Source organism: Hydra vulgaris, chromosome 01 (genome assembly GCF_038396675.1).
Source record: "Hydra vulgaris chromosome 01, alternate assembly HydraT2T_AEP".
NCBI classification, from domain to species: domain Eukaryota; kingdom Metazoa; phylum Cnidaria; class Hydrozoa; order Anthoathecata; family Hydridae; genus Hydra; species Hydra vulgaris.
Window position 1 is genome coordinate 45,532,463 of NC_088920.1, and position 27,869 is coordinate 45,560,331.

The window sequence follows — 27,869 nt, forward strand, 5'->3', positions numbered from 1 at the left end:
AAACGATGGCCTTTTAAGGTTTTCTTCATTTTTGGGAATAAGAAAAAGTCACATGGAGCCATATCTGGTGAATATGGAGGTTGGGGCATGACTATGGTGTTGTTTTGGCCAAAAAAATAACGAACAAGCAATGACAAGTAAGCAGGTGCATTATCGTGGTGCAAAAGCCATGAACTGTTTTGCCATAAATCGGGGTGCTTTTTTTGGATTGCTTCACATAAATGTTGCATAACTTCAAGGTAATACTCCTTATTAACCATACGACCTTGTGGTAAGAACTCATGATGAATTCAAGGTGCTTCCATTGCAACGATTGTGCTTTGATTTCAATGTCATAACCGTACACCCATGTTTTATCACCAGTTATAGCTCTTTCAAGCTAACTTGGATTGTCATTGTCGTCATTTAGCAGCTCCTGAGCGATGTTCATGCGATTATTTTTTTGGTCGAAATTCAGCAGTTTTGGAATGAATTCTTGACATTTCTGAAGCTTTTGATAAAGTTTAGCATGCTGGTCTTCTCCATAAGCTTTCTTCTTTTGGTGTATCTGGTAACATTTTTAAGATTATTGAATCCTTCCTCTCCAATCCTAGTATAAAAGTTGTCCTCGATGGACAGCACTCTTCTTCTTATTCTGTAACTTCAGGGGTTCCTCAAGGTTCTATCCTTGGCCCTATACTCTTTTTAATTTATATAAACGATCTTCCAGATATTCTGACATCAAAGTCGGTGTTGTCTGCTGATGATACTACCATTTATTCTTCTCGTGATAAGAAGCCAACACTCTCTGCTTGGAGGGGGCATTTGAGCTTGAAAAGGATCTCACTTCTGCTACAGCATGGGGCTAACAGTGGCTGATGAACTTCAATTCAGATAAAACTCAATTTTTTTCAGTCAAAAATATCACTAATGTACTCGATGAGTCATCTACTCTTTACTCTCTAGGATTAACTCGTACTTTCCAAAACCTTAGCAAATGCTAATTTTGCAACCGTATATCAAATCAGTTGCAAAATTAGCATTTGCTAAAGTTGCATCTCTTTATTGAGTTCGACACTTTCTTACTCTGGAATCTATTCTCTATCTCTATAGATATCAAATCCATCCTTGTATGGAATACTGTTGCTATATCTGGGGTAGATCTTCTAATGATGCCCTTTCTCTTTTAGACAAGGTGCAAAAACGCATTGTAAACATAGTTGGACCTGCTCTTGCAGCCAGCCTCTAACCATTATCACATCATCGTAATGCTGCCTCTCCTTCTCTTTTCTACAAATACAATAATGGGCATTTCTCTGAAGAGCTAGCGTCTCTTGTGCCATCTACTAAAATTCATTCTCCTGTTACTCGTCATTCAATTAAGTCTCATCCTTTTTCTGTGACTGTTTCTAAGTGCTCCAAAAACAATTTGTCTAGTTTTTTTCCTCGAACACCAGTTCTTTGGAATTTGCTTCCTTTATCTTGCTTTCCTGATTCATATAATTTGCAATCCTTTAAGTCGTCTGTCAATCGTTATCTTGCTCTTTTTCAAATGTATTTTTTTTAATTTTTAATATTTTAAACTGAATTTTTAATAATAGCTTTAATAGGAAGACATAGCATTGACTAAGAAAATGATTTACAATAGAATAGTATCAATTTATTTTTTCATAATGGCATTTTGATAAGAAACTGATTTTTTACTTAAAAAACCAATCAATTCGTCCAATCTAATTAAAAGCATTTATATTTCAATTTGGGCTCTTATTTTTTATTTATTTTTTTATTTTGCAACAACCATCCCTTTAGAAAAGCATTGCAGTTTATTATGGTTTATTTTGTAAAATGATTTAGTGTTTGTCATCTTAGTTACAATGATAATGGTTTCTTTTGTAAACAGCTTTGCAAACTTGACCATATTGTCATTAATGTTATAGTGATATTGACTGTTACACACAAAAAAAAATATTTTGTAAGCAAAAAGATCAATTTGAAGGGAGTGTGGGCGAGAGCAAAAGCTAAAGTTATCAATTCCCGCCGAGGCCTGTTGTTATAAATCTCTTTCATAAGTAGATGCTCCCTGACCAAACTCAAACTCTTAGTCGATGTATGTTCTAAAGACTTTGTTGATGGCTGTTTCAGTATGATGTCATTAGTGACCTTTCATTTTTTTTTATTGATAGTTTTTTGACTTAATTACAAATTGTTCAAGCTTTTTTAATTTCAAAAATTAAATTTAAGGTAATGTTCACAAATTTTTTGAGGGGCAAAGTTATAAAGTACAATGCAGCAGTTTTTTATTTTTAGAATTGTTTTGTTGACCATTATATTGATCTTATTTTTTATTTATTTTTCGGATTTTGTACAAAATTATTTTGTTGCATTACTATGTAAAAAAACTAAATAACGTCATTCCTGTTGTAGTTTTTTTTTTTATTCTAGATTAGTTAAAAATAAATTAATCTTGTATAATATATAGATTCGATATTTTGGTGCATCTTGCATTTCAACTTGATGAAGTTTACACATTAGACTTTACTATAATTTTTACATTGCAATTGCCGTTTATAGGTAGTTGAAAGAGCTGATCCCCATATTGGGTTACTTCACAGAGGTACAGAAAAACTGATAGAATACAAAACCTATTTGCAGGTAAATAATGTACTATAAAAACTATTTTAAATAAATACAGAATTAGTAAAGTAACATAAAAAGAGTAAATTTTTATGTTCATATTTTCTTAAATACTATTATACTATTATTGTATTTATTTTTATTAAGAAACATGAAAAAATATAAATCCTTTAATCTTGAATAACTTTTTACAGGCTTTACCATACTTTGATCGTTTGGATTATGTTTCCATGATGACAAATGAACAGGTTTACTCTTTAGCAGTTGAAAAACTTCTGAATATACAAATCCCAGAAAGAGCTAAATGGATTAGAGGTAAAAAATATTAAAATGTTATTTTATTTGCTTTTTTTTTAAGTCTTGAAAATCAATTTTTTTTCCATCTGGCATCGTAACATAATCTTATAGAATTGAAAGTATTTATGCGGGCCAACCTCATTAATCACAATATCAAATCATAAAAAAAAGCCAAATCTGATTGCCAAACAATTTAGTTTACAATCAAATTTTATGATAAATTTTTAGCAGTTGTGTTTTATTCTTTAAAAATGATAAGTTTGTTCAGTTTGTTTATTAAGTCATGTTTGCTGAAATAACTCGAATTATGAATCACATAATGGGAATTACAACACATGCTCTGGATGTAGGTGCAATGACTCCTTTCTTCTGGTTGTTTGAAGAAAGAGAAAAAGTAAGTTACTTTTTTTTTTTTAAAGTTGTTTATATTTGCAAGCTATATTTATAATGCTTTATTTGTTATTGTAAAATGCTCTTTAATTCTTGTACGGAATAATTTTTTTTTTCTGTTTGATTAAAGTTGGATTTATTAGTATACTCCTAAAATTTAGAAATAAATGATTTTATTAGGCATTTACACCAAGTACAAATATGATTTATACTGGTTGCACATTTTGTTCACATGCTTGTTCAATAATCCTTATATTTTTCTAGACAATGTTTGTTTATAATAGGGTCATTCCATGCCAAATGGACCAAAATTTTAGGATTTCAACATAGACCCCCTCAGATTTTGATGAAACTTAGTAGGTTTGTTAATATCAATGAGAAAAGCAATTCCTGAAAATTTCAGCATAAAATCTTTTGTGGTTCATAAGGTACAGTCGTTTGAAATTTCTGATTTTTCCAAAAATAAAAACTTCAGTAGCAAAAATATGTCTTGTTCATACTTTGATGCTCTATATTTTAAAAACAAAATTTCAGAAAACCTTCTAGTTTTTTTTATTGTATACAACTCTTGACTTACTTTAATAAAACTTTGACATTGAAATATTTTGCAATAAGTACTAGAAGTACTTGAAGTATTTTGCAATAAGTACTAGAAATAAGTTTTTAATTAAGCTTGAATTAAACTCAGTTTTTAAATAGCCCTAGCTCCTACCTGCTCCCTCCCCCCCCCCCCCCCCTCCCTATCCCCTATCTCATATAAGAAATTATGATAAAATGTAAAAGTATTTGTATTATTTCAGATCATTTGCAACACAATACAAACTCAGTTCATTGTTTCATTTATGAAGTAATAAAACATTTAAAAGAGTTGATGCATTACTTTAACCACTGCGTTTATTTTTGTGATGGTGCAGGTTTACAATATAAAAATTATAAAAACATCTAATTTATGTCACCATGAACTAGATCATAAAGTATCTGCAGAATGGCATTTTTTTGCCACATCACATGGAAAGAGTGCTTGTGATGGCGTTGGGGGCTCTGTCAAATGACTTGTAGATAGGGCCAGTTTACAATCACTAACAGATCCTATCAATTCACCTGAAAAAATGTATGATTGGTGTATACAAAATATTAAAGGAATATATTTTCAATACATTTCAAATGATGCAACTGTATTACATTGCATAAAGTTTAAATTAGAAGAGCGTTATGCTACTTGTTCGACAATTCCAGGAACAAGAAACCACCATTGTTTTATACCACAATCATTAACTACTTTACAGATGAGACGGGTGTCATTTGATAATATGTATACTAATGTAAATGTTTCTAAAATGCATCATATGGTTACACTTTCTTCTCTTTCACCAGGAATTAATATAGCATGTGTTTATGATGCAAAATGGTTTTTAGGCAATATTGTGGAAATATCTGAAGAAAATCAAGATGTTCTTATCAAGTTCATGAAGCAGTCTATTTTGTTAAACACTTTTACTTGGCCACATAAAGAAGATATTTGCTGGGTTCCAATAACGCACACTTTATGCAAAATTTCATCTTTAAACGTTCAATCAACAACTGGTAGATGCTATGAACTATCAGCTCAAGAAAAAACTGAAATATTACATTTGTACAATAGCATAAGTAACATAATTAAATAACAATTTAGCAAAATTATTATAAATTAGATTTACTTGTTTTAAACATAGTTTTTTAGCAAAAATTTATTAGAAAGATGCAATGTTTATTGATTGTTTATTAAGATAATATTTTTTATTACATAATCAACTTGTGCATTGTGTTGACAAATCAAATAACTTATATAAGTTATTATATTAACTTGGTATAAGTTGTAATCTAAATTTGAACATGATAATGAAATAAGTCAAATTAATGGGGAGGGGTGGAATAATGAGTGTATTGGAAAAATATTACAAAATTTATGGCCATGGTATTAAATATTGGGTAAATTAGACTAGAAAGTCTTTTTTTTCATTTTAACCTAATAGGCTACTTATAAGTTTTAAATGTAGTCTTTTTACTGTCTGACATTTAAAACTAAATTTCACAGTTTTTATATGTGTATGTTTAGTGGTGTGTTTGGGTATTAAGGCACTTCATACATCACCGTGTAATAAAAAGTGTACAATTACAAATTTTTTCTAAGTTCTGGACAAAAATGTGCATGTTAAAAAGTAAATGCTTGGGATAGGGGGGGAGGGGGCAGGTAGGAGCTAGGGCTATTTAAAAACTGAGTTTAATTCTAGCTTAATTAAAAACTTATTTCTAGTACTTATTGTGAAATACTTTTAAATTCATACATACTTTGTGTTAGAATATATAACACAAACTAAAGTACAACAATAACTTTGTTTTTATTGTTTTTAATGCATTTTGGGCAATTTTCATTGTTCTGATTTTGTAACTTCCCCATGAGTACCCACTATTTTTTTTTCTGAAATCACTGAAATAAAGTCTATTAAATTGGAAGAAAAAAAATATTATTAAAACCAGTGTTAGTCCTTGCTTACCGGTGGTTTGAAGTGGAGGCACATTTTCCTTAGATTTAGCTGCAGCCATTTTTTGAAGTATATAATTTTTTACTGATTTGTATCTTATCAGTAAATTTTAAAAAATTTGGAAGCCTACCATATATAGAAACTAAAAAAGTATGTCTTTTCACTTCTTAAATTGCAGATTTTGTATATTGACTCATCAAAAATCAACTTTTTATATTTGCAAACAATTTTTTAGCTTTTTTAGGTAGCCATTATGGAAAAAATGTGACATTAGAGAATTCAATATCAAAGTTTTATTAAAGTAAGTCAAGAGTTGTATACAATAAAAAAAACTAGAAGGTTTTCTGAAATTTTGTTTTTAAAATATAGAGCATCAAAGTATGAACAAGACATGTTTTTGCTACTTAAGTTTTTATTTTTGGAAAAATCAGAAATTTCAAACGACTGTACCTTATGAACCACAAAAGATTTTATGCTGAAATTTTCAGGAATTGCTTTTCTCATTGATATTAACAAACCTACTAAGTTTCATCAAAATCTGAGGGGGTCCATGTTGGACCTTGGTCCAGTTGGCATGGAATGACTCAATAGCAAAATATGTAGATTAACAAGTTTTACTTGTTATTCTGTATATTTTACTAATTAGTAAAAAATATATTTATTATTATTATGTTTATTATATTATATTATATATATATGTATATATATATGTATATGTATATATATATATATATATATATATATATATATATATATATATATATATATATATATATATGTATGTATATATATATGTATATATATATGTATGTATATATATATATATGTATATATATGTATGTATATATATATATGTATATATATGTATGTATATATATATATATGTATATATAAATGTCATCATCAACAAACCATACTTATCCTAATGCTAAAAGTCTACAAATTTTTATGAAGAAAGGTAAGTTCTTCTACATGCTCTGATAGAAGACTGCAGCGTTTAATGGAAATGATGTTCCCAGATGTTGAGTTGAGACGCTCTGAATTGACGCTGGTAGCTGGGATTTCCAGAAGTAAATAATGCTCTTTACTCTCTCATCTCTATTTTGAAGCGTTTTAATATAATTTTACATGACTTTTTGAAGCATTTTAATACGATTTTACAGCAACTTTTTAAATATTGAACTTTAAGTTCGAAATTCGAATTATATTCGATTAACTAAACACATTCGATTCAAGTTCGATTATTGAATAAACTCGAAATCGAAACTTTGAGTTTTATACACCTCTAATATATATATAGGTATAAATATATATATATATATATATATATATATATATATATATATATATATGTATATATATATATATATATATATATATATATATATATATATATATATATATATATATATATATATATATATATATATATATATATGTATATATATATATATATATATATATATATATATATATATATATATATATATATATATATATATATATATATATATATACAGTAGTGGCCAAAAAATTAAAGCACATCATAAAAAATAACTCAAAATTTGTAGTGTAAATTTTTTATTGAATAAACACAATAGAAAATGTTAAAAAAATAAAAAAAAATAGATAAAAATTATCAAAAGTTGTTAATATTCAATAAAAAAATAGTTATAGCACCAAATTATAGCAATAGTTCAGTTTAAATGACTTGAATGTTATAATTAAATACTTTGTCGGATGTCCCTTATTATCAAGCACAGCTTGTATTCTTCTTGGGAGTCTATGTACTAATGTTTTACAAAACTCTCGAGTGATTTCATTAGTCCACACTTCTTTAACTTTTTGAAGATGTTCTTCAGATTTTGGCTGATGTGCTGCAACTTTCTGCTTCATTATATTCCAGCAGTTCTCGATAACATTAAAATCGGGTAAACTTGAGGGCCAATTAGATAATAATTTAATTTTATCATCAGTAAACCACTTCTTAACTGTTTTAGCTGTATGACAAGGTGCTGAATCTTGCTGGAAAATGCTGGTTTTAGTAATTTCCGTGTTCAGTTTCACTTTATCTTTCGATACACTTAGATACTTTTGTGCATTGACTTTTTCACCTTTTTTAAAGATGTGCGACCCGCATCGGTCTTGCGCTGTGATTGCTCCCCATACCATGACTAAAGGAGGATGTTTTACTGTTTTTATGGTATACTTTGGATTCAGTCGTTCTCCCACAGGTCTTCTAACATAATTATAGCCCGTGCTTCTAATCTGTTGAAACATACTTTTGTCTGTAAACATTACGCGTTCCCACCATTCCGGTGTCTTGTCTTTTAAACTCTTACAAAATTTAATCCTAGCTTGAAATTGAGATGGAGTTAATAAAGATTTTTTAGCTGGTCTTCTTGCAACTAGACCAAAGTCATAACACAACCTTCTTCTAATTGTTCTCGAAATAATAGTAAGTCCCCTTTCAATAGCAAGTTGTGATAACCTTGCAGATGTTGTGTGGAGCTCACTATTAACAACATTCTTTAAAAAATAATCTTCTCGTGATGTACTCACACATTTTCTACCATAATTTTGGCGATTTGAATAGTCTTGAACACACGTAAAGCATTTTGCACGAGACACTTGATATTTTTAATTGTTTTGCTATACTACTTTGAGAATAGCCCTCCGAAAATAGTGCATTTATTTTACCTTTAACAACCCATAATATCACAACTATGGCAACCTGACGGTGTAAAATAAATCAAAATATCTTCAAAAATTAAAATATAATAAAAAAGTTATTTGTATCCAAGGTAATAATCCCATAAATAAAAAATAAGTTAAAAATGTTTAAAAAACGTAGCCTGTCTTAATTTTTTGGCCACTACTGTATATATATATGTATATATATATATATATATATATATATATATATATATATATATATATATATATATATATATATATATATATATATATATATATATGTATATATATATATATATATATATATATATATGTATATATATATATATATATATATATATATATATATATATATATATATATGTATATGTATATATATACACACATAAGGGTTGAATTAAGCAATCACAGTTTGCGATATCTGGAAAACTATCTAGTCTTCTAAATTTTAGTTTATGCAAAACCATGTGGACTCCCTTGTAGCAGCAGGTTATAAGATAGCTGAAAAAAGCATATTTTACCTATACGTCAGTCAATATAGCAACACTCCTCATATGTTTTAAAAATATTATAAAACAATAAAAAACAATAGCAAAAATACTATTAATTAAGAAAACTTTCTAGTCATTATTATTGCAGTTTTTTAAAAAACTATAAAACTTAATGTACTTTCGCATTATCTTAATTGTTTTAACTTTTAGGCAACTTTTAAATTTGCATAAAGTATACTTTTGAAGTTATCAATAAAAATTATTTGCATTTTTTTTGCCAAATTTCCTTACTAATCAACAGAAAACAAAATTAATTTTTTTTTTTCTTGCATTATAGCTTTTGAGTTTACAGCAGAAAATGAAAATGTCCACAGACAGACAAACAGATAACCCTTACCTTTTTATGATAAGAGTATATATATATGTATATATATATATATATATATATATATATATATATATATATATATATATATATATATATATATATATATATATATATATATATATATATATATATATATTGGCTTCGGTAGGAGTAAATGTGTGCGAGAGCGGAGAAAAGCTCTCATAAAATAAGCATGGCGAGCTATGTGAGCTGCTTTTCTAAACAGCTCTATCTGTTTATTTATTAAATAAATTGCTTATTAAATACAAAGTTTAATTTCACTCTTATTACAAACATTTGCTTGTAATGTAATGTTAACAGAATATAGACATAACGAGCGTCATTTATCATATCATGGCCTACTATATTACATGGCCATGCATGTTACATTTTAGAGGCCAATTCTAAAAGGCCTATTTATGCAACAAAATAATGACAGTGCAATATTAAAAAAACATTAAATATATATATATATACATATATATATATATATATATATATATATATATATATATATATATATATATATATATATATATATATATATATATATATATATATATATATATATATATATATATATATATATATATATATATATATAAATGCTATTTCAGACAATTTATTATTATTAGCAAAGCTGAGTATTATGATTAACAAATGTGTTGCATATGGTTGTAAAACTTGATAAAACAGTTTTTTGGAAGATATAAAAGTTGCTTCTTTTCATTTTCCATTGAAATATCAACAGCTGCTAAATTATTGAGTTTGTTTTGTAAACTGTAGTGATTGGGTGCCTTCACCAAATTCTGTCTATGTGAAAATCATTTTAATGAAAAGTACATTATTCGAGGTATAAAATGCAAGTTAAATTGGAATTTAAACCCTGTTCCTGAATTTTTCTCAAGCGAATGCTCAAAATGGCCTTCCATGCTACCATCACCTATTGCTTTAAGAAGGCCACCTAAAACTCGTATTTATCAAGAAGATGAACTTAGTTTTTTTTCTGAAAATGATAAAATAACTGAATGGAACAAGTTAAACAGTAAGCATTCACCAGAAGGTTTTTAATTTAAAAAACATCTTAATTGTGTTATTTATTACAATTTAATATTTGATCCTTTAACACATTTTCCTTCTGTTCTTGAATCAATAAAAATTGATCATTGTTTATGTGTAGCTTTGCAATACAAAGGAAATAATGTTCCACTTCCTCCATGGTTAACTAAAGGTCATAATGGCAAGTTAACTAGTTTGAGTATGCTAGAAAATCTTGCATCGTACATTAAAAACATAGATTATTTTAATAGAAATATACTTCTTCAAGAAATAAATAGTAGAATATACTATAAAGCAAACGTTTAACCACAATATTCTGCAGATATGATCAGACTTAATTATTAAGATATGATCAGACTTTATTATCTTTATTATGCAGATATGATCAGACTTTATTATCTAAACAAGCATATGAAATTTTACTTGAATCATTTCCATTACCTTCAATTTCTTTATTAAATAAAATAAAACAAGGTGGAGTTGATGCAATAAAGGCTGTTAAAACACTTTATGAGAAAGGTTCAATACATGAAGATTAGGGATTGCAATCCCGGGCATGAGTTACAATCCCGGGATTGAAGGAAATAAAATCCCGGGATCATCGGATTTTATATGTGAGATATTTGCTAAAAAACAGAACTTAATACTGCATATATGAATATACTTTTTGATGTTATCAATTTTTTATTTAATTTCATTATGCCTTAATGACTTAAATTAATTTTCTATGGCGCCTTAAATTGTTTTAATTGTGTAACAGGCAGCAGGTGTATACAAAGATCTTAAAATAATGCAAAAATATATATACGGTACCTTCCATATTATGTTTTAAGATTACAGACTTTACAGAATAACCTTCATCAAATAATTGGATATGTAAATAACATTTGAACATTTGTAGTGTATTTGACTAAAGTAACTAAACAATCAAAATTTCAAAATAAATTTGTAAACATAAATTTTCTTAAATTTGGCTACCGATGTAGCTGCTGTAGCAACAAGCTACTTTGTAAAAAATAACATAATAAGTTGTTTGTTAATATTGAGAGACAAAAATTAAAGAAAATCTTTATTTTATATTTATAAATAAATGGTAGCTAAATAATAAATGTAAAACAAAAAAACAATTTATATTAAATGTATATTTTATTTACAAATTTTCTTTTTTTGTCTGAAAATATGCCCGGAGGAATAGTAGAGCATTTAAGGTTTGCTCATTTAGCCTACTCCTTATTTTACTTCCCAAATACCCAGCTGCAAAAAATGCCCGCTCAGGTTCGATGCTCGTCGGTGGAATAGAAGTCTTGCCAACAAACTTAACGATTGTTTTTTATACAATAGTCAAACAAACCTGCCTTAATTTGTGTTTGTGAAACTTTTTTCAATGATAAACTCCCGAACTCCATGATCTATTCAAAAATTTGTTCCATTTATTGTAAGGATAAAGCATAAATAGGATAAACCTGCAAAGCAGCATTATATAACTCGTTATAATTCAGTATAGTTACCAACTTTGAACATTTTGTTTTACAAAATAATTTAATTAGTTCAATCCTGCTATAATCCCGAAAATCCCAGGATTTTGTGTTTAGAATCCCGGGATTTTCGGGACCCAAAAATGTCCGGGATCCCGGGATTGCAATCCCTAATGAAGATATAATACTAATTGTAGATAAATTTTATCTTCAGAAGCAGGCACAATATTGTAATGGTGTCTATGTGGGTGCAGATGACAATGGTACTCTATACAAAAGAATATTTATGATTGTTAGTTTATTACAAAATGTAAACTAAATGTAAATGCATTTAGTTTACTTCATTCCAAATTTGGTAATCAGTTAAATTTATTTATTTATCATCCTAATAAAATTTATTTATTTATCATCCTTATTTATTTATCATCCAAATTTATTTATTTATCATCCTGATCAGTCCAAATATTAAAATATATTTATTTTATGATAGTGTTCACATTGTTAAAAATATCAGAAATAATTTATTACACTGTAAAAAATTTGTCTTTCCATCATTTACTTATAATATAAAAGATGATGTCTATAATTGTCCAGCTGGTTATATAACTTAGAGAGATTTTCATCTTCTACATTCTAAAGATAAACAACTTCAAGGTAATTTGAAAAAAGCTCCAAAATTTACATTTTGGAGCTTTTTTGAAACAACAATTGCAAGTTTTAAAAGTTATTTTTCGGAACAAAATGACATATCTGGTTTTTAATTATTTTTTAAAAATGGTGGACCGTTCAAATTCAAAACAACAATTTAGTCCTAATAAACTTGGTAATGCAATTATTTTTAATGATGGTAAAACCACATTTTTTAGGCAACTAACTGATTGGATTGAACTTTGGCAGAAATCTCCATTTTTTACTTTATCAAAACAAACATCATCTGCTCTTATCAGAACTTTGCATTCTCAAGCAATGCTTATAGATAAGCTTACCGAACAAGGATATTTGTATGTGCTTACTTCACAACTTCAAAGTGAATCTATAGAGCGTAGATTTTCTCAATATCGACAGATGAGTGGTGGGAGATTTCTAGTAAGTTTACTAGAAGTTCAACATTCAGAAATTATTTTAACATGTCAGACTTTAATTAAGAAGAATGTAAATTTTTGGGATAAAGATTTAAAGAACAATTATGATAACCCAATTAATGATGAATTACTAATAACATTAAATTTAAACTCAAATGAGATATCAGAATTAACTCTATCACCTGAAACAGAAGAAGTTGCAACAACAATTGCTGGTTATAGAGCAAAGAAATTAATAAAAAGAAGCAAATGTAGCCATTACAAGTCTAAGCTTGCTACAGATGCAAGTAATATAAATATTTGTCGGTACCTACAAATACTTTCATGAGGTGGTCTTACTATACCTTCACTTTCACTTAAGGATTTCACATATGGATGTTTTGTAGTCTTAGATAATCTTTCAAATTTAATAGCTATACAAGTTGCTAATGTCAAAGATGTATCAAGCTTTGTTTTATCAAAATGCTTTCCAACAGTTTGCTTTACTTGCGATTTATACAAAGAATGGGGGGTTTAAATTTGCTTCTAAAGTTATAATTAATGTCTTTTTTAACAATAAGCAGAAGATAATCATTGCCACTGTACCAAAAGATGCTGTTAAAAGTTTTAAAAGAAGACAGAAAAATAATATTTAAAAAAAAAAGAGAAAAAAACAAAACATAAATAGATAATAACATAAAAAAATATAATAAAATAACACACAAATTTTAACCTTTTTTTTTTGTGTAAATTCCCAGTTTTGTCAATTTAAATGTTTAATGTACAAATTTATAAAAATATATATTATAGATACATACATACATATACATATATATATATATATATATATATATATATATATATATATATATATGTATATATATATATATATATATATATATATATATATATATATATATATATATATATATATATATATATATATATATATATATCAGGCCTTGTTAAGAAGCGCTACGCAGCTCGCATTTTGCTTGCGAAAAGGCGATTTGCCTACGCGTTCACCAGTTTTGCGCTACGCAAAAACTTATATCTTTTAGAATATTTAAATTATCTTTTGATTACCGTTAACGTGACGTTTATTCAGAAGAAATAAAGTCGTAAAAATTAGTCGTAAAAACAATTATTAAAAAACACTTATCTAACTTTTTTCTTCAACTTGAAGTTTCACCATTGCTGGATCATCAGGAAGAGTTCAAAGAACTCTTCCTGATGATCCGGCAATGGTGAAACTTCAAGTTGAAGAAAAAAAGTTAGATAAGTGTTTTTTACTAATTTATTATTGCCCTGTTCTTTAAGAACATTGAGTATTCTATTTGTAAAATACACTAACATAGTTTACATATATATATATATATATATATATATATATATATATATATATATATATATATATATATATATATATATATATATATATATATATATATATATAAATATATATATATATATATAAATATATATATATATATCTGTGTTAAAAAGTTTAAATATTTTGGTTAATCAATAGTTTCTATTTATATTTTGAAATAAAGTTTTAAATATGTTTTAGCTAATGGAATTTTATGAAAGAGCATCTGGTGCACGATTACATGCAGCTTATGTTCGACCTGGAGGAGTTGCATTGGTTAGTTTAAATTTTATTGATAAGGTCTAGTTTTTTGTTTTATTATATATATATATATATATATATATATATATATATATATATATATATATATATATATATATATATATATATATATATATATACATACATATATATATATATATATATATATATATATTAAATAATAACATCTTGTATGAGTTTTATCAATTTAATTTATAAACATCAATAAATATAAGCAAGCATTTGTTGTTTAAGCTGAATATGCAATACTTTTTGTTGATGTATGTACTAAACCCACCTCTTATCCCTGTTTCAGTTACACCATTACATAATATTAAAACATGATTTTGATTGTTAAGGATATACCGATCGGTCTATTAGACGATATATGGCATTTCATGTCAAAATTTGGTCAACGCATTGATGAACTTGAGGAAGTAGGTTTATTTTTTTGTTTTTGTGTAATTGTAATTTTTTTTTTTATTCAATTTTTTTTTGGGGGGGAGAGTGTAGTTGGGTTGTGGTTAAAATTTATATTAACATTAATAACTAGTAATTTGTATTACTAGTTATTAATTTTGTTATGGAATACTAAGCTAGGGCAGCATTTGTCCCAACCACCATCACCACCACCATATAATATATTGGCAAAATAAACATTTTTTTCAACTTTTTATTCACTATCAATATAGATTTGTCATCAGTTATGACTCACCCTTTAAAAGCCCCATATACTTATTAAATTACTGATATTACTTACAAAATCTCATAACAAGCAATAAAATTTTATCATCTAGATGCTAACACATAATCGTATTTGGAAACAACGGTTAGTGGATATTGGTGTTGTGAGCACAGAAAATGCTCTTTCCTATGGAATGTCGTAAGTTTTTCAAGATCTTTCTGGAAGTATTGTATTTACTTTTCAGTAATAATAATAGAAAATTAATATTATCAAAAATAATATTATAACTAATAGTGCTAATAGTAATAATATTGTTATTATAATAATATTACTGATAATTATAGTTTTTTACTGATAATTTTATAAATTTATAGTTAATTATAGTTAATAATAATTATAATAGTAATAGTTCTAGTTTTAATTTATATACACCTAAATTTGCTAATTTTTTTATTTTTTTATTTGAAAGTGGCGTTATGTTGCGAGGTTCCGGCTTTAAATGGGATCTTCGGAAATCGCAACCATATGATGCATATGATAAAGTGGAGTTTGATGTGCCAATTGGTAAAAATGGGGACTGCTATGATAGGTAAATATTTATGTATACAGCATATTATTTACAGTGTGTTTTATGTATACATCATATCATTTACTGTGTGTTTTGCTGCACTCATCAAATACTTTATAAAATTTTTCTTAAGATACTTATGTCGTGTTGAAGAAATGCGTCAAAGTGTGCGTATCGTTGAGCAGTGCTTAAACAAAATGCCTCCAGGTGAAGTTCGTATTGATGATGCTAAAATTTCTCCACCTAAAAGAGCTGAAATGAAGGAGTCAATGGAAGCTCTTATTCATCATTTTAAACTGTACACTGAAGGTTACTCTGTTCCTCCTGGAGAAACATACACTGCTATTGAAGCTCCCAAGGTGTTAATAATCCAAATAAATTGTCTGTTGTTTTGTTTGAATTTTTAGAATGTACATACATTGTTTCATTAGTATGCAATTGTATAAAACTTGTTTTTTTTAAGGGTGAGATGGGTGTGTATCTAGTTTCAGATGGTTCCAACAAACCATACAAGTGCAAAATAAGAGCACCTGGTTTTTATCATTTAGTAAGTTCTTGTTTTTATTATTTAAAAAAATTCTTGTTTGTTTTTTATATAAAAAGTACTTTTTTTTTATTATGTAGAAAGTTCTTTATTATTATTATTATTATTATTATTATTATTATTATTATTATTATTATTTATTATTATTGTATTGTAGCAGTTTTTATTTTTATCACAAAAATGTAAATTCTGCAATATTAAAATATGCTACTGATAATCTTAATAATGCTAATTTTTTCAGTGACAAAAAATGACATCAAATATGAAAATATAAAAAACTTTTCCTTTTTTAGGAATTCTGAAATGTGCATTATATTGAATATATATAATCAATTTTTGCAAGTGTTTTGAGCCTTCTTTTTTTTTTTTTTTTTTTCACTATGTTTTCATATAAAAATTTATTGTCAATTTCAGTTAAAAGTTATAGACAATTTATGGGAAATAAATAATATAGAAGGTATTTTTTTATTATTATATTGTTAAAGAGTGAACAATCTTATAATTAGTTTTAAATCATCAAATATTGGGAAGTTAGTTAGAGTAATACTCTAACTAACTGTTTCAGCATCAACATTTTATTGCGGCCTTTAATTTTTCAATATTATTTATAATACTTTCATCATAGTTTGGATTCAAAGCAAGACTCAACAACTTAATTTAACAACCTTAAGCATTCTCCAAAAGTCTTTAGTTTAATTAGCAGCTTATCATCAAATACTACCCACTTATTTAGGATTTTTCAGCAAGAATTTCCATTAAATTTTCCACCATGCAATAATAATTTGCAACTGTTCTCAAGTCTTTTATATTCATTTCCAACCAGATCTGCTTCATGTTATCAATTACATGGTTGACTGTTTGCTCCATTATAAAGCTCCAGTATTACAAATCTGTCTACTTGAAATTCAGAGGGGTTTCCATGTAATAATACTTGAACATAATTCAAAAAATCTAAATTTAGGCTTACCTTTATAAGACATGTAAAAAAAAAAAAAACAGCATATAGCTTATAAATATTTAAGTTTAAAATACTTAATGAAATGTGTAAATTACGTTTACAATATTATTTTCAGCAGTAATTCAGAGTTTAAAAGAAAAAAAAAAATTTATTTATTGAAAAACAAGCTTTATTTTGCTATATTTTTTTAAAAGTCAGAGGGACTTTTGAGTGGGATTTTACCAATGAGGGGGACCAATGAGAAAGACAACCTATGTTGATACCAGATATATTCGGATCTTTTTCTAATAACAGTAAAAGATCTGAGTTTATTAAAGCATAACTTAACAAATTAGCTTAACTGAAGCTATTTTTGCTTGGTATTTTATTTTACTATTGGAAGATATTGTTGTTGAAAAAAATTTTGTTGAATTTATTGCTGTAATTTTGAATTCAAATAGCAGAAATCACATTTTTTGTGATATGAGTTTTATTATTTTATTTTATGGAATGAATAAATAAATTTTGTGGAATTTATTGCCACAATTTTGATCCAAAAATTAAAAATTTATTTTTAAAAAAATTTCAGCAAGAATTTTTTCTATTGAAGCATTAACTTATAAATTTTTGCAAACTAATTTAGATTCAAGTCTACTATGATGAAAACATTCCACATGGCCACTTTCCAGTATTTTCTACTTGTTCATTTATAATTTTACGATGCATCATGTTTATCTTATTAATTTTTATCCTAAGCTCTTTAAAGCTTCAACACCTAAGTACCTCAAAGCCCACCACATTGACTTACTTGGTACTCTGTTCAAACCTTTGTTTGTTTACATATGCTCTTTTTCTAAAACTTTATTTATTCATAAACCTCCTTATTTCATTTGCAATAATTCCTTCTAAAACCTTTATTACCTGGAAAAATAATTTTATTATTCAGTATAAACCACATTTTTGTGTTTCTCTCATACTCTATTATAAATCTTTATTGTCCAACTTTCCTTCCAATTATTTGAGATTTTACCAATTCAATTGTAAAGATCACCCACAACCTCTACAGCCTTTAACATCTCATTCAGTTTACCAAACGCCTAAACCAACAGCCAAACTAAAACCTTTTAACAGCTGATTTTCATTAAATGTTATCAGTTAAGCTAATCTACTAACCTTATTCAAAGCAGATGTTTGTTCTAATTGAATTCTTCAGTTAGCAAAGTTTGGCCATCTACTCTGTTTTTTATTGTATTATTTTAAATTAAATGTTTTGTTTTTTTTATTATTTGTAGTTTTTCCTATATTAACTACAATCTATACATAAAATTTTAATTATGTTTCGCTAAAACCTATTATCAGATTTGTAGTAAAGTTTTTTTTTAACAATAAATATACTCCCAGCAAGACTGTTCAAAGAGATCAAAACTTTTCAAAATTCACCATATAAAGTGAGAAGATCAGCATGCAAGACATTATCGAAAGCCGTTGATATATCAAGAGCAATAGCCCTTGTCTCACCACTTTCATATAATACAAAAATCTTTCCGTTATAACAGTTAACATGTAGAATAAGGCATCAAAATCCAAACTAATTGTCAGAAAGTAAATTGTTAGACTCGAGATGAGGAATTAAAAGTTTGTTAAAGATACAAACACTTTGTGAATAGCAGTAAGATAATAGTAAAGACTTTGTGAATAACAGTAAGATAATAGTAAACACTTTGTGAATAACTATAAGAAAATTCAGTGATAGTGATAATCAGACCAATCTCCAGAGTTTTTTAAAAATTGAATCACAGATGCCATTTTCCAGCAGGCAGGAAAACAAGATTCAGTTAAGCGCTTACTATATACTTTAGAAAATAATAAAGAGAGGTCTGGAGAACACTTCTCTAAGACTGTGAGAATGTTATCTGGACCACAAGCTGTAGAACAGTTTAAGTAGGAAGCAACATAAGCAGGACTGATTCGAATGTCTAACAATGGATCAACCTGTTTCTTTGGGATGACAAGAAGAGCATAATTATTACATTCAAAAGGTGAGTTAAAGAAATAGTTTTTTATAAATAGTTCTGTCTTATCCTTGGGAGAGATAAAAGGTTTATAAGAGGTTTTGGGAGAGATAAGAGGCTATCAGAGGTTTTGGGAGAGATAAGAGGTTATAAGAGATATGAGAGGTGAAATGTTAGACTTCTAATAAAACAAAATAGTTTCTTTATTAGACCTTTTTTAATGACTAAAAATTGTTAAAGAGTTTCTAAAAGTGTTAAGAACCTAACCTCGGAGATAAAATACAAGATTTTTGAAGGTCTTCAGAACCTAACCTTGGAGATAAAATACGAGATTTAGGAATCTGAGTATAATGGACTTTAGCCTCAGATTTTTTGCATCGATTTCTTGCAATACCAAAAAAGATTTTTGTTGTTTAGAGTCTTTTTTTTTGTGGAAAAGATTTTTAAAAAAATGATTAGATTAAAATAAAAGCTGCACACAAAAAAGAAAAAAAGTTTTTGTTTTGACTCTTATTAGGTTGTTTTGTACATTATAAGAAAATATAACGGTATAAATAATATAAATAAATATTATTATTTTGTACATTATAAAAAAATGTAACGATATAAATATAAATAAATATTATTATTTTATACATTATATGAAATATAATCTTATAAATTTATTTATTTCAATCGTTGAAATCAAATATAAATACAAAAATCTAGAAAAATTCAAATATTTTTGAATTTCTCTTTGAATTTTTAATTTAAACTTTCTAAATCTTGATTAACAGGTATTTGGTATTACACTTAAAATACAGCTCTATATTAAATATTATATTATATTATTAACATATTATTTTTTTTAGGCAAGCATTGATTACATGTCTAAAGGCCATATGTTAGCAGATGTTGTTGCTATTATCGGTTTGTATTTTTAATATGTTTGTAGTATTTTTACTTGGAGTCTTGGCACTCCACTAATGCACAGGAGTTTCTGAATTTCATAGGTTAAAAGTATTAGAGTCGCAGAGTTCTTCACCTTTCTTCAAAAAAACCCACTTATTTTACTAATACAGTAAACTTCCAAAAGCTCAAGTAACTTCCAATACCTCAAGTAACTTCCACTAGCTCATGTAGCAATAACTCAAGTACCAAAGTGTTTACAAATTATTTTTTTAATTCAATTTCTCATAAAAAAACACTCAAAAAATCAAAAATTAGGTTGAACAATTTTTTTTGTCCCTTGGCCTTGGAGGTTCAAATTATCAGGAGATAACTGTGTATTTAAAGTAAATTATATATATGCAACACAACACCAACACAACATAATATAACAACCCTGATATTACTAGCAACAAATATTTTTTCTTTTTTTAATTAGATAAAATTAAATAATTTTAAAAAAAAGCAGGTTTTTAAAGTTATAAACTACTTGATTGATTGTTTTTCAAATAAAAAAGAAATACTTTGCTAATAATTTTTCACCTGATTTTAAAGATTGCTTACTTATGGTTAAACGATTTTCACAATATGCTTTAAATCAGTGTTATCGCTAAAATTTAATTTTGTTACCATCCAAATAAATTTTTTTTTGTTACCATCCAAATAAATTTTTGATTCATTTCATATTAGTTTTATAGTCAAAAGTTGGAAAAAATCACAAAAGCTAGGAGAGATCAAAACAGGAAAACGCTTGAGTTTTAATTTTTTTTTTTTTTTTTGTAAGAAAATATTTTTAATATAAGAATATAAATATAAAAAGTTTATGCAAAATACACTTTATCAACCTATTTAAAATAGCACATTTTTACAACCAGAGCTTTTTAAACTAAAAAAAATTATGATTTAGGAACCCAAGATATCGTATTTGGTGAAGTGGACAGATAATCGTTACGAATCATTAAAGATTGGAAACTTTAAGAAATTTCAGTTTGTTAATTTGTTTTTTCTGAACTTTTTTTTAAATTAACTTGTAAAATAAACTCAAAACCTTATTTACAGCCAATATTTTTTATTTGTTAAAAATATGACTTTCAAATAAATTTTGTTTTCATAAAAATCGATAAAATTATATATTTTTGCACCAATGTTGTATCCAACTTTTTTGATAAAAAGAGTGATTTTTAAATTTAACTTTAAAAAGAATCGAATATATGTGAGAAAAAAAAGATAAGCTCCAGCTCTTAAAAAAGAAAGTGCTACACGTATAAACTTTCTGCTTTAGGCTCCACTAATGTTATTAAAGAATTAAATCATCTCAAGAATCCTGGGTGACGAGTTACTGACAAATTTATCTCTTTTTCCATATGAAAATGTCAAAAAAGTGAATGCAATCCAATTTTTTTTTTTAAAAAAAGATTGTCTTATTGCATTACGATGTCCAAAATAAAATAAAAATTTTGTTTTGTGTTTTTATTGCTTTATTTTTAGATGCTAGGCCTGTTCTGATCCATTAATGCAATTTTAACTAATTACGCACTCAAAAAGATATCGATTTTAGAATACAATTAAAGTGTAGCCTTTTTATTTTAAAACGTGATAACGTGGTTTTTACATTAGAACATTGTTACCGGTTTTATAAAAAACAGTAAATATACCTCCTTTTTACAATTCATGGTAGAATACGTTAATAATGTATATTTTGAATAACATAAAAAGAAATTGAAAGTAAGAAAAGAAAAATAAAGTAAATACAATAATAGCCTATTTTTAAAATAACAAAATACAGCCAATGAAAAGAAACAGCAAAAAACTAATGCTTCATCTAAAAAAAAAAATCCAATGATTTTTTTATTAAAAAAAGAACCATAAAACGGCGCTGCAGATGCTAGAAAATCATGTTTTTGAAAAAAAAAATAGTATTAGAGCTGCTTGTTAAGTATCATCAACATTAAAGCCATAGAGTAAAAGCGGGTCAAACCGATCGCCGAACAATAAAAATCAAGTAACTTTATTAATTTTTAAACTATTTTTTAAAATAAGATAAAAAAACCAACAAGCACATTATTAATTTTTTTTTTTTTAATTGTATTTGAAAATATGAAAGCTAGAAGAAGAAATAAATATCGCTTTTGGCAGAATGTCTGTTAAAACCGATCAATATAAAATACATTTAATAAATTTAATATTTTATATATGTAAATGTATATATTTTTATATATTTTTTATGTAGCATACAGAAATATGCTATATATTTTTTACATAGCATACAGAATTAATAAAAGATTTAAGGTTTACATTTTTTACAACAAAAAAAATCTGAACCCATTACACAATTTTTTGGCAAACATGTTTTGTTGCAGAGCCAAGTATTGCAATTTGGATTCTTGCATGACATCATGTCCGAATGTAATTCTTTTTTACACTTTCTGCATTTAATAACTTTTCTTCTTTTTGCTGAAGGTGTTGTAATCGGTTCTATATTTTGAGTTACTTCTTTTTCTGCAGGGTTTGGCAATGGCATTATGAGTTTGCAGATGGTTTTACGCTTTTTAGCTTGTTTTTCAGCTAATTTGAGTTGCTTAACTTCTCTTTTTTTGAGATGATCTGCAACACCGTGTTCTGTAATACATTGGCCAGCAATTTTTGGAATATTAGATTGCCTCGATTTTTTTACATGAGACCAATTTTTTTCTTGAAAAAAACTCTTTAGCTCATTTTCCATTTCGATTTTCATTCTCTCATGTAGTGCTCTGTACTTGTCGAACCTCGAAGCTGCCGTTGCTGGTTCAGAAGATAATGTTAAAGACTTTATTGTTCGCAATGGCGTTGAAGATGTCAGTTGATTAAACGTTTCGGAGATAGCTAATGTCTGTTGATTGATTTTGTTTTTGTTAAGTGGAAATAACCCAGTATGTTCAAAACCAGCAATAGCGTGCAAACATGTAAAACACTTACCGCTCTCACACACCTGTTTGAGCAACGTAGGAAAATTTTCTTTATTTAAGTTTTTGCATTTTGTGTCTTTGTAATATTTGGTAAGAACTGCCTTCCACACTTGCTTAACATGGCCATAGACACCTCTGTCCAGTGGCTGAAGAATGTGAGATGAGTGGGCTGGTAGACAAATCAAAATTATATTGTTTTCCCGACATAGCGATACAGCTGCTACTCTGACGTGAGACGTATGTCCATCAAGATGTAAAATATGAGTACCACTAATAGCTTGACATTCTGGTTTATACACTTCCTTCAACCATTCAATAAATGTGTCATGCTCCATCCAACCAGATTTAAAAATTGAATATTTGGTGCCAGTCGGACCACCTAAAGCCCACTCAGCTCTAAAGTTTCGTTTTGCTTTGTAAACCACGAATGGTGGTGTAAAGTATCCATCAGCATTACAGCAATTGTTCACTGTATAATGGATTTTTTCATTGTTAGCAATGAGTTTCAAAACACGCTTTGCACCTTTTCGACATACTACAGTTGCTTTGCCTTGATCACTACAGAAACCCGTTTCATCGCAATTCCAAATGTGACAACCAGAAGTTATCCCAGACAATTGATATTGTTTAGTGACAACTTCAAAATAATTATCAATTATTTCTTGCGTACAAGAAGCAGCTCAGGCAGATGCTAAAGTGTGAGTTTTTCTTGTGGAAATTTCTTTAGACCATCGGTTTATAAATGCATAAAATCAGTCTTTGCTAGGCCTGCCGTTTTTAAATAGACCTGATTGATTTGTACGAAGAAGGTAAGGCATACGAAGGCCATGACATCATTTCGTGTTAAACCATAACCCCAATCACATATGAACTTAAACGCATGCACCATAATTAACTCTGTTTGCTGTGAGAGTACGGTTGTTGATCCTGATCCCTTAAAGCTAGCATTATTGTTGTTCTTGCAACCTATTAGAGTTGAGAATGAAATGCCATATGTTAATGCAGCTTTCCTGATTGAAGTATTTTTTTCTTTTATATCATTTAACGCAGCTTCTATATCTTCTTCATTGTATGACTTTTTACTTGCTGTCATCTTGAAAGTGAATAATTAATAAATATCATTGCATCATTTTTGTAAAATAACTTTATATAGGAAGAACCCGGAACTAACACATGAGAAAATCCAATAATTTAATTCACATAGGTACCTAATTTAAAAATTCACATATTACTTAATTAAGGAATTTAAAGTAAATATGTAAATGATCGATTTTACCAGAAAAAATTTAATATTAATTTTTCTTACTTTTTTGTCTAATTTTTAACTATAAAACAAAAAAAAATTATGTAATCGGTATTAAAATTAAATTTTCTACAAGATAGAGGTAAGATTATTTTTAAACGAATTATGGTTCCCGAATTATTACGATAGCAAATCAAAGAAAAAAGAAAATTTTTACGACTCTCTTTTAAACTTTTATAAAAATAATATGACTGAAAAATGACTTGGGTTTTATTTTGACACATTTGAATAGAGGAGATGATTCTCTTTCTTCTGGTGTTTTTATTTTTAAAATATTCCGGATCAGTTCCAGTTTTATTTAAATTTTTCGATCAGTGATCGAAAAAGCAGTATGATCGGTTTGACCCGCTTTTATTCTATATATTTTTGAAATTTTGCGTAGTTTTTAAGGATAATATACTTGTATAATATAGTATATATACTGTAATGAATTAACTTTTTTAACCAACCTATGTTATTTAATAAATTTAAAAAAATCCACAACTTAACTTTATTAATTTTTTAATTAAGAATGTTTTAATGTTTACTTTTTCTTTTATTTATACCCTTTTTGTCTTTCATTTTCGTTATATATACAAACTATTTAGGGATTAGCGTGGTGAGTTTACAAATATCGACTGATTTATTTAGCCATAGGCCAAGCGAAGTGCACATATTGACTGAGGATTTTAGTTTACACAACAAAGGTTTGCGCCGCAAGTATAAGTGTAGTCATAAAGCACTTTTGGAAATATATATGTAGGCTACTTGGCTTTCATAGTTTTAATATTAACATAAATCTATTGGACTAGTCAATTTAGTTCAATGGCATTACCACTTTGGCGGTTAGCACAAAAACGACCTTTGATTATGAAAATCAGTAAAAAAAAAAACGCTAAGAATCGCCCGCGATTTTTTAGATAAAAATCGACGCGCTAAAAATCACCCAGCAATTTGCTCTGTAAAAACCGCTTCGCAATTTATTGCATATGTGATTTTCAAACAAAAAGTCAGCAACTTTTGTGACTTTTTGCGGTTTTATGTCAAATAGTTTCCTCTAAACAACTGGAAGAACCTCAACCCTTAACTTTCAACGTTAAAAACACTCAACCTTCTGAAGACCCTTTAATCTCTCTACTTGGTTACGAGCCTCAACCATCAACTTCAAAACCAGCCTTTAAGTGCGGCTCTGAAAGGACACGGCATCAATTTAAGCAAAGCATTTTACAACCACACAAAAAAAAACTAAAACTCCAATAAAAAAAACTCTTTGTATCTGTTGGTGTATCACTTTTTAAACTGATACATCAACATATACAAAGTAGATGTGAGTATATTGATTCTACATCCGTCAGGACTTCCGCATTTAGTTGAGAATCTAGATCACAGACATCTTCATTATTGTCATTGTTATATCTAATAGTCTTTTTGATACTATTATAATCCTCTTCGCTTAGTTTACTTTTTTATTATTACATGGTTGCTATTATTATTTAATTAGTACTCGTACTATCAGTAACAACCATGAAGTGTAAACTTTTATTTCAGAGTTTATATTGTTATTGTTATTGTTGTTCATATAATGTATTAATATAAATAGACTTTTGTTGTTTTTTTTTTTATTAATAAATGAAATAAACTTCTGTTCTTAATTTTTTTGAATTCGTAACTTAGATTTTTTGCTACTTTTCTATTATTCGCGAGAAAAACGGTTAAAACAGATAGCAATTTTTTGTTTAAATTGGGGTATATTATGAGAATAACGATAAAAACGCGATTTAATCGTAATTACTGCAATTTTTGTTGTTCGTAGGCTGATCGTAATCGTTAAATATTGCTTCGCGATTACCTAACTAAATAGTGCAACTAATCGCTTGCGAATCCTCATTATTATTATTTTATTATTATAAATTTTATTTCGCTGATTAAACAATTTTACAAATTTCATATAATCATGTAAAAAATAAATAACCTCGTAAACATAAAAACCTTGATAAAAACGTTTATAATTTTTTTAATAATATATATATGTATATATATATATATATATATATATATATATATATATATATATATATATATATATATATATATATATATATATATATATATATATATATTATACTATATACTCTTGAAATCTGTAAAAAGTACCCCTAATTGTTTGCCATGTATTTATATGTGAGTGTGTGCATTCACTTTTTATCTTTTTGTTTTTGTTATCAATATATATATTTTTTTTCTTTGTTTGTTTTTTGTTTTTTTTTATCTATTTTTTTAATTTTTTTTTCTTAATTATTTTTAATCTAATAAAAGAAATTAAAAAAAAAAGAAATAGGAGGATAAAATATTAAAAAAAAAATTTTTTTAATTAATTAATTTTTTTCTTTCTTTCTTTCTTTATTTAAAATATAATTTTAAAGAAACTTTAATTAATAGTTAATAGAATTTTGTATTATCTTACACGGTTTTTAAAAGCTATGCTATTATGGTATATATTAAGGTGCGTAGTGATAAGACAACTATATTTTTCTTTTTGCTCCTGTCATGTAAATTTTTATTTATTTACTTAGTTATTGTAATTATTGCCAAACGGCGAAATATATATATAAATATAATTAAAGTGCTTTATTCATACTGATGTTTCATAATAAAAAAAAGCTGTAGCGTTTATTCGTTAATCTTAAATAAATCCACTGTGAACCCTCTTTTTAAATCTTTTTTTATTAATAAAATCCATGTTGTTTTTATGTTTTATGTATTGTTTTAAATCCATGTTTTTTTATGAATTAATTCCATGTTGAAGCGCTTACATTTGCTAGACAGATCCGAGCCGCATTTGAAGCTGTGTGCATAGTGTAACTACGTTAGGGCAGGTTAGCAAAACACGGTTACGTTTCACAGCCAGTACCGGGTCTTTTCCGCTGTGCATAAACATTTATACGTGGGCAATCTTATGCTGCATGAACTCTTGAAACTAAGCATATCGTTATCGAAATATCGAAACTAACCGATATTTTTTACGATAATAGGTTTCGATATGAATTGCTATGATCCGATATGTTTCGATATGATTCCGATAAAATATCGTCTGGGTTTCGATATGCACGATATCAGTATCGCTTTTAGCGATAAATATCGCATAATTTATCACTAAAAAATGTATAACGATATTTTTTGAGTTTCGATATGATTCGATACGTTCCAATAAAATATCGTTTGGTTTCGATATTTTACAATATTTTATATTAGATATAACTAAATGTTAAGTTGTTTTATATTAGATATTTTACAATATTTTGTATTAGATATAACTAAATGTTAAGTTAAGTTATTTTGCAAT

General features: G+C 27.1%; 1 protein-coding gene across 1 annotated transcript in view; it reads left to right on the top strand.

Moving 5' to 3' along the window:
- Positions 1-21,399, top strand: part of LOC100214060 (NADH-ubiquinone oxidoreductase 49 kDa subunit) — a 29,392-nt gene extending 7,993 nt beyond the window's left edge. The window contains exons 4-14 of the mRNA XM_065788323.1: positions 2,551-2,631; positions 2,808-2,928; positions 3,192-3,304; positions 14,567-14,641; positions 14,986-15,063; positions 15,424-15,509; positions 15,781-15,900; positions 16,013-16,238; positions 16,343-16,426; positions 20,224-20,281; positions 21,207-21,399. Coding sequence (XP_065644395.1) covers positions 2,551-2,631; positions 2,808-2,928; positions 3,192-3,304; positions 14,567-14,641; positions 14,986-15,063; positions 15,424-15,509; positions 15,781-15,900; positions 16,013-16,238; positions 16,343-16,426; positions 20,224-20,281; positions 21,207-21,244 — 1,080 coding nt within the window. The 3' untranslated portion in view covers positions 21,245-21,399. The remainder of the gene's footprint in view (positions 1-2,550; positions 2,632-2,807; positions 2,929-3,191; positions 3,305-14,566; positions 14,642-14,985; positions 15,064-15,423; positions 15,510-15,780; positions 15,901-16,012; positions 16,239-16,342; positions 16,427-20,223; positions 20,282-21,206) is intronic.
- Positions 21,400-27,869: the final 6,470 nt, after the last annotated feature.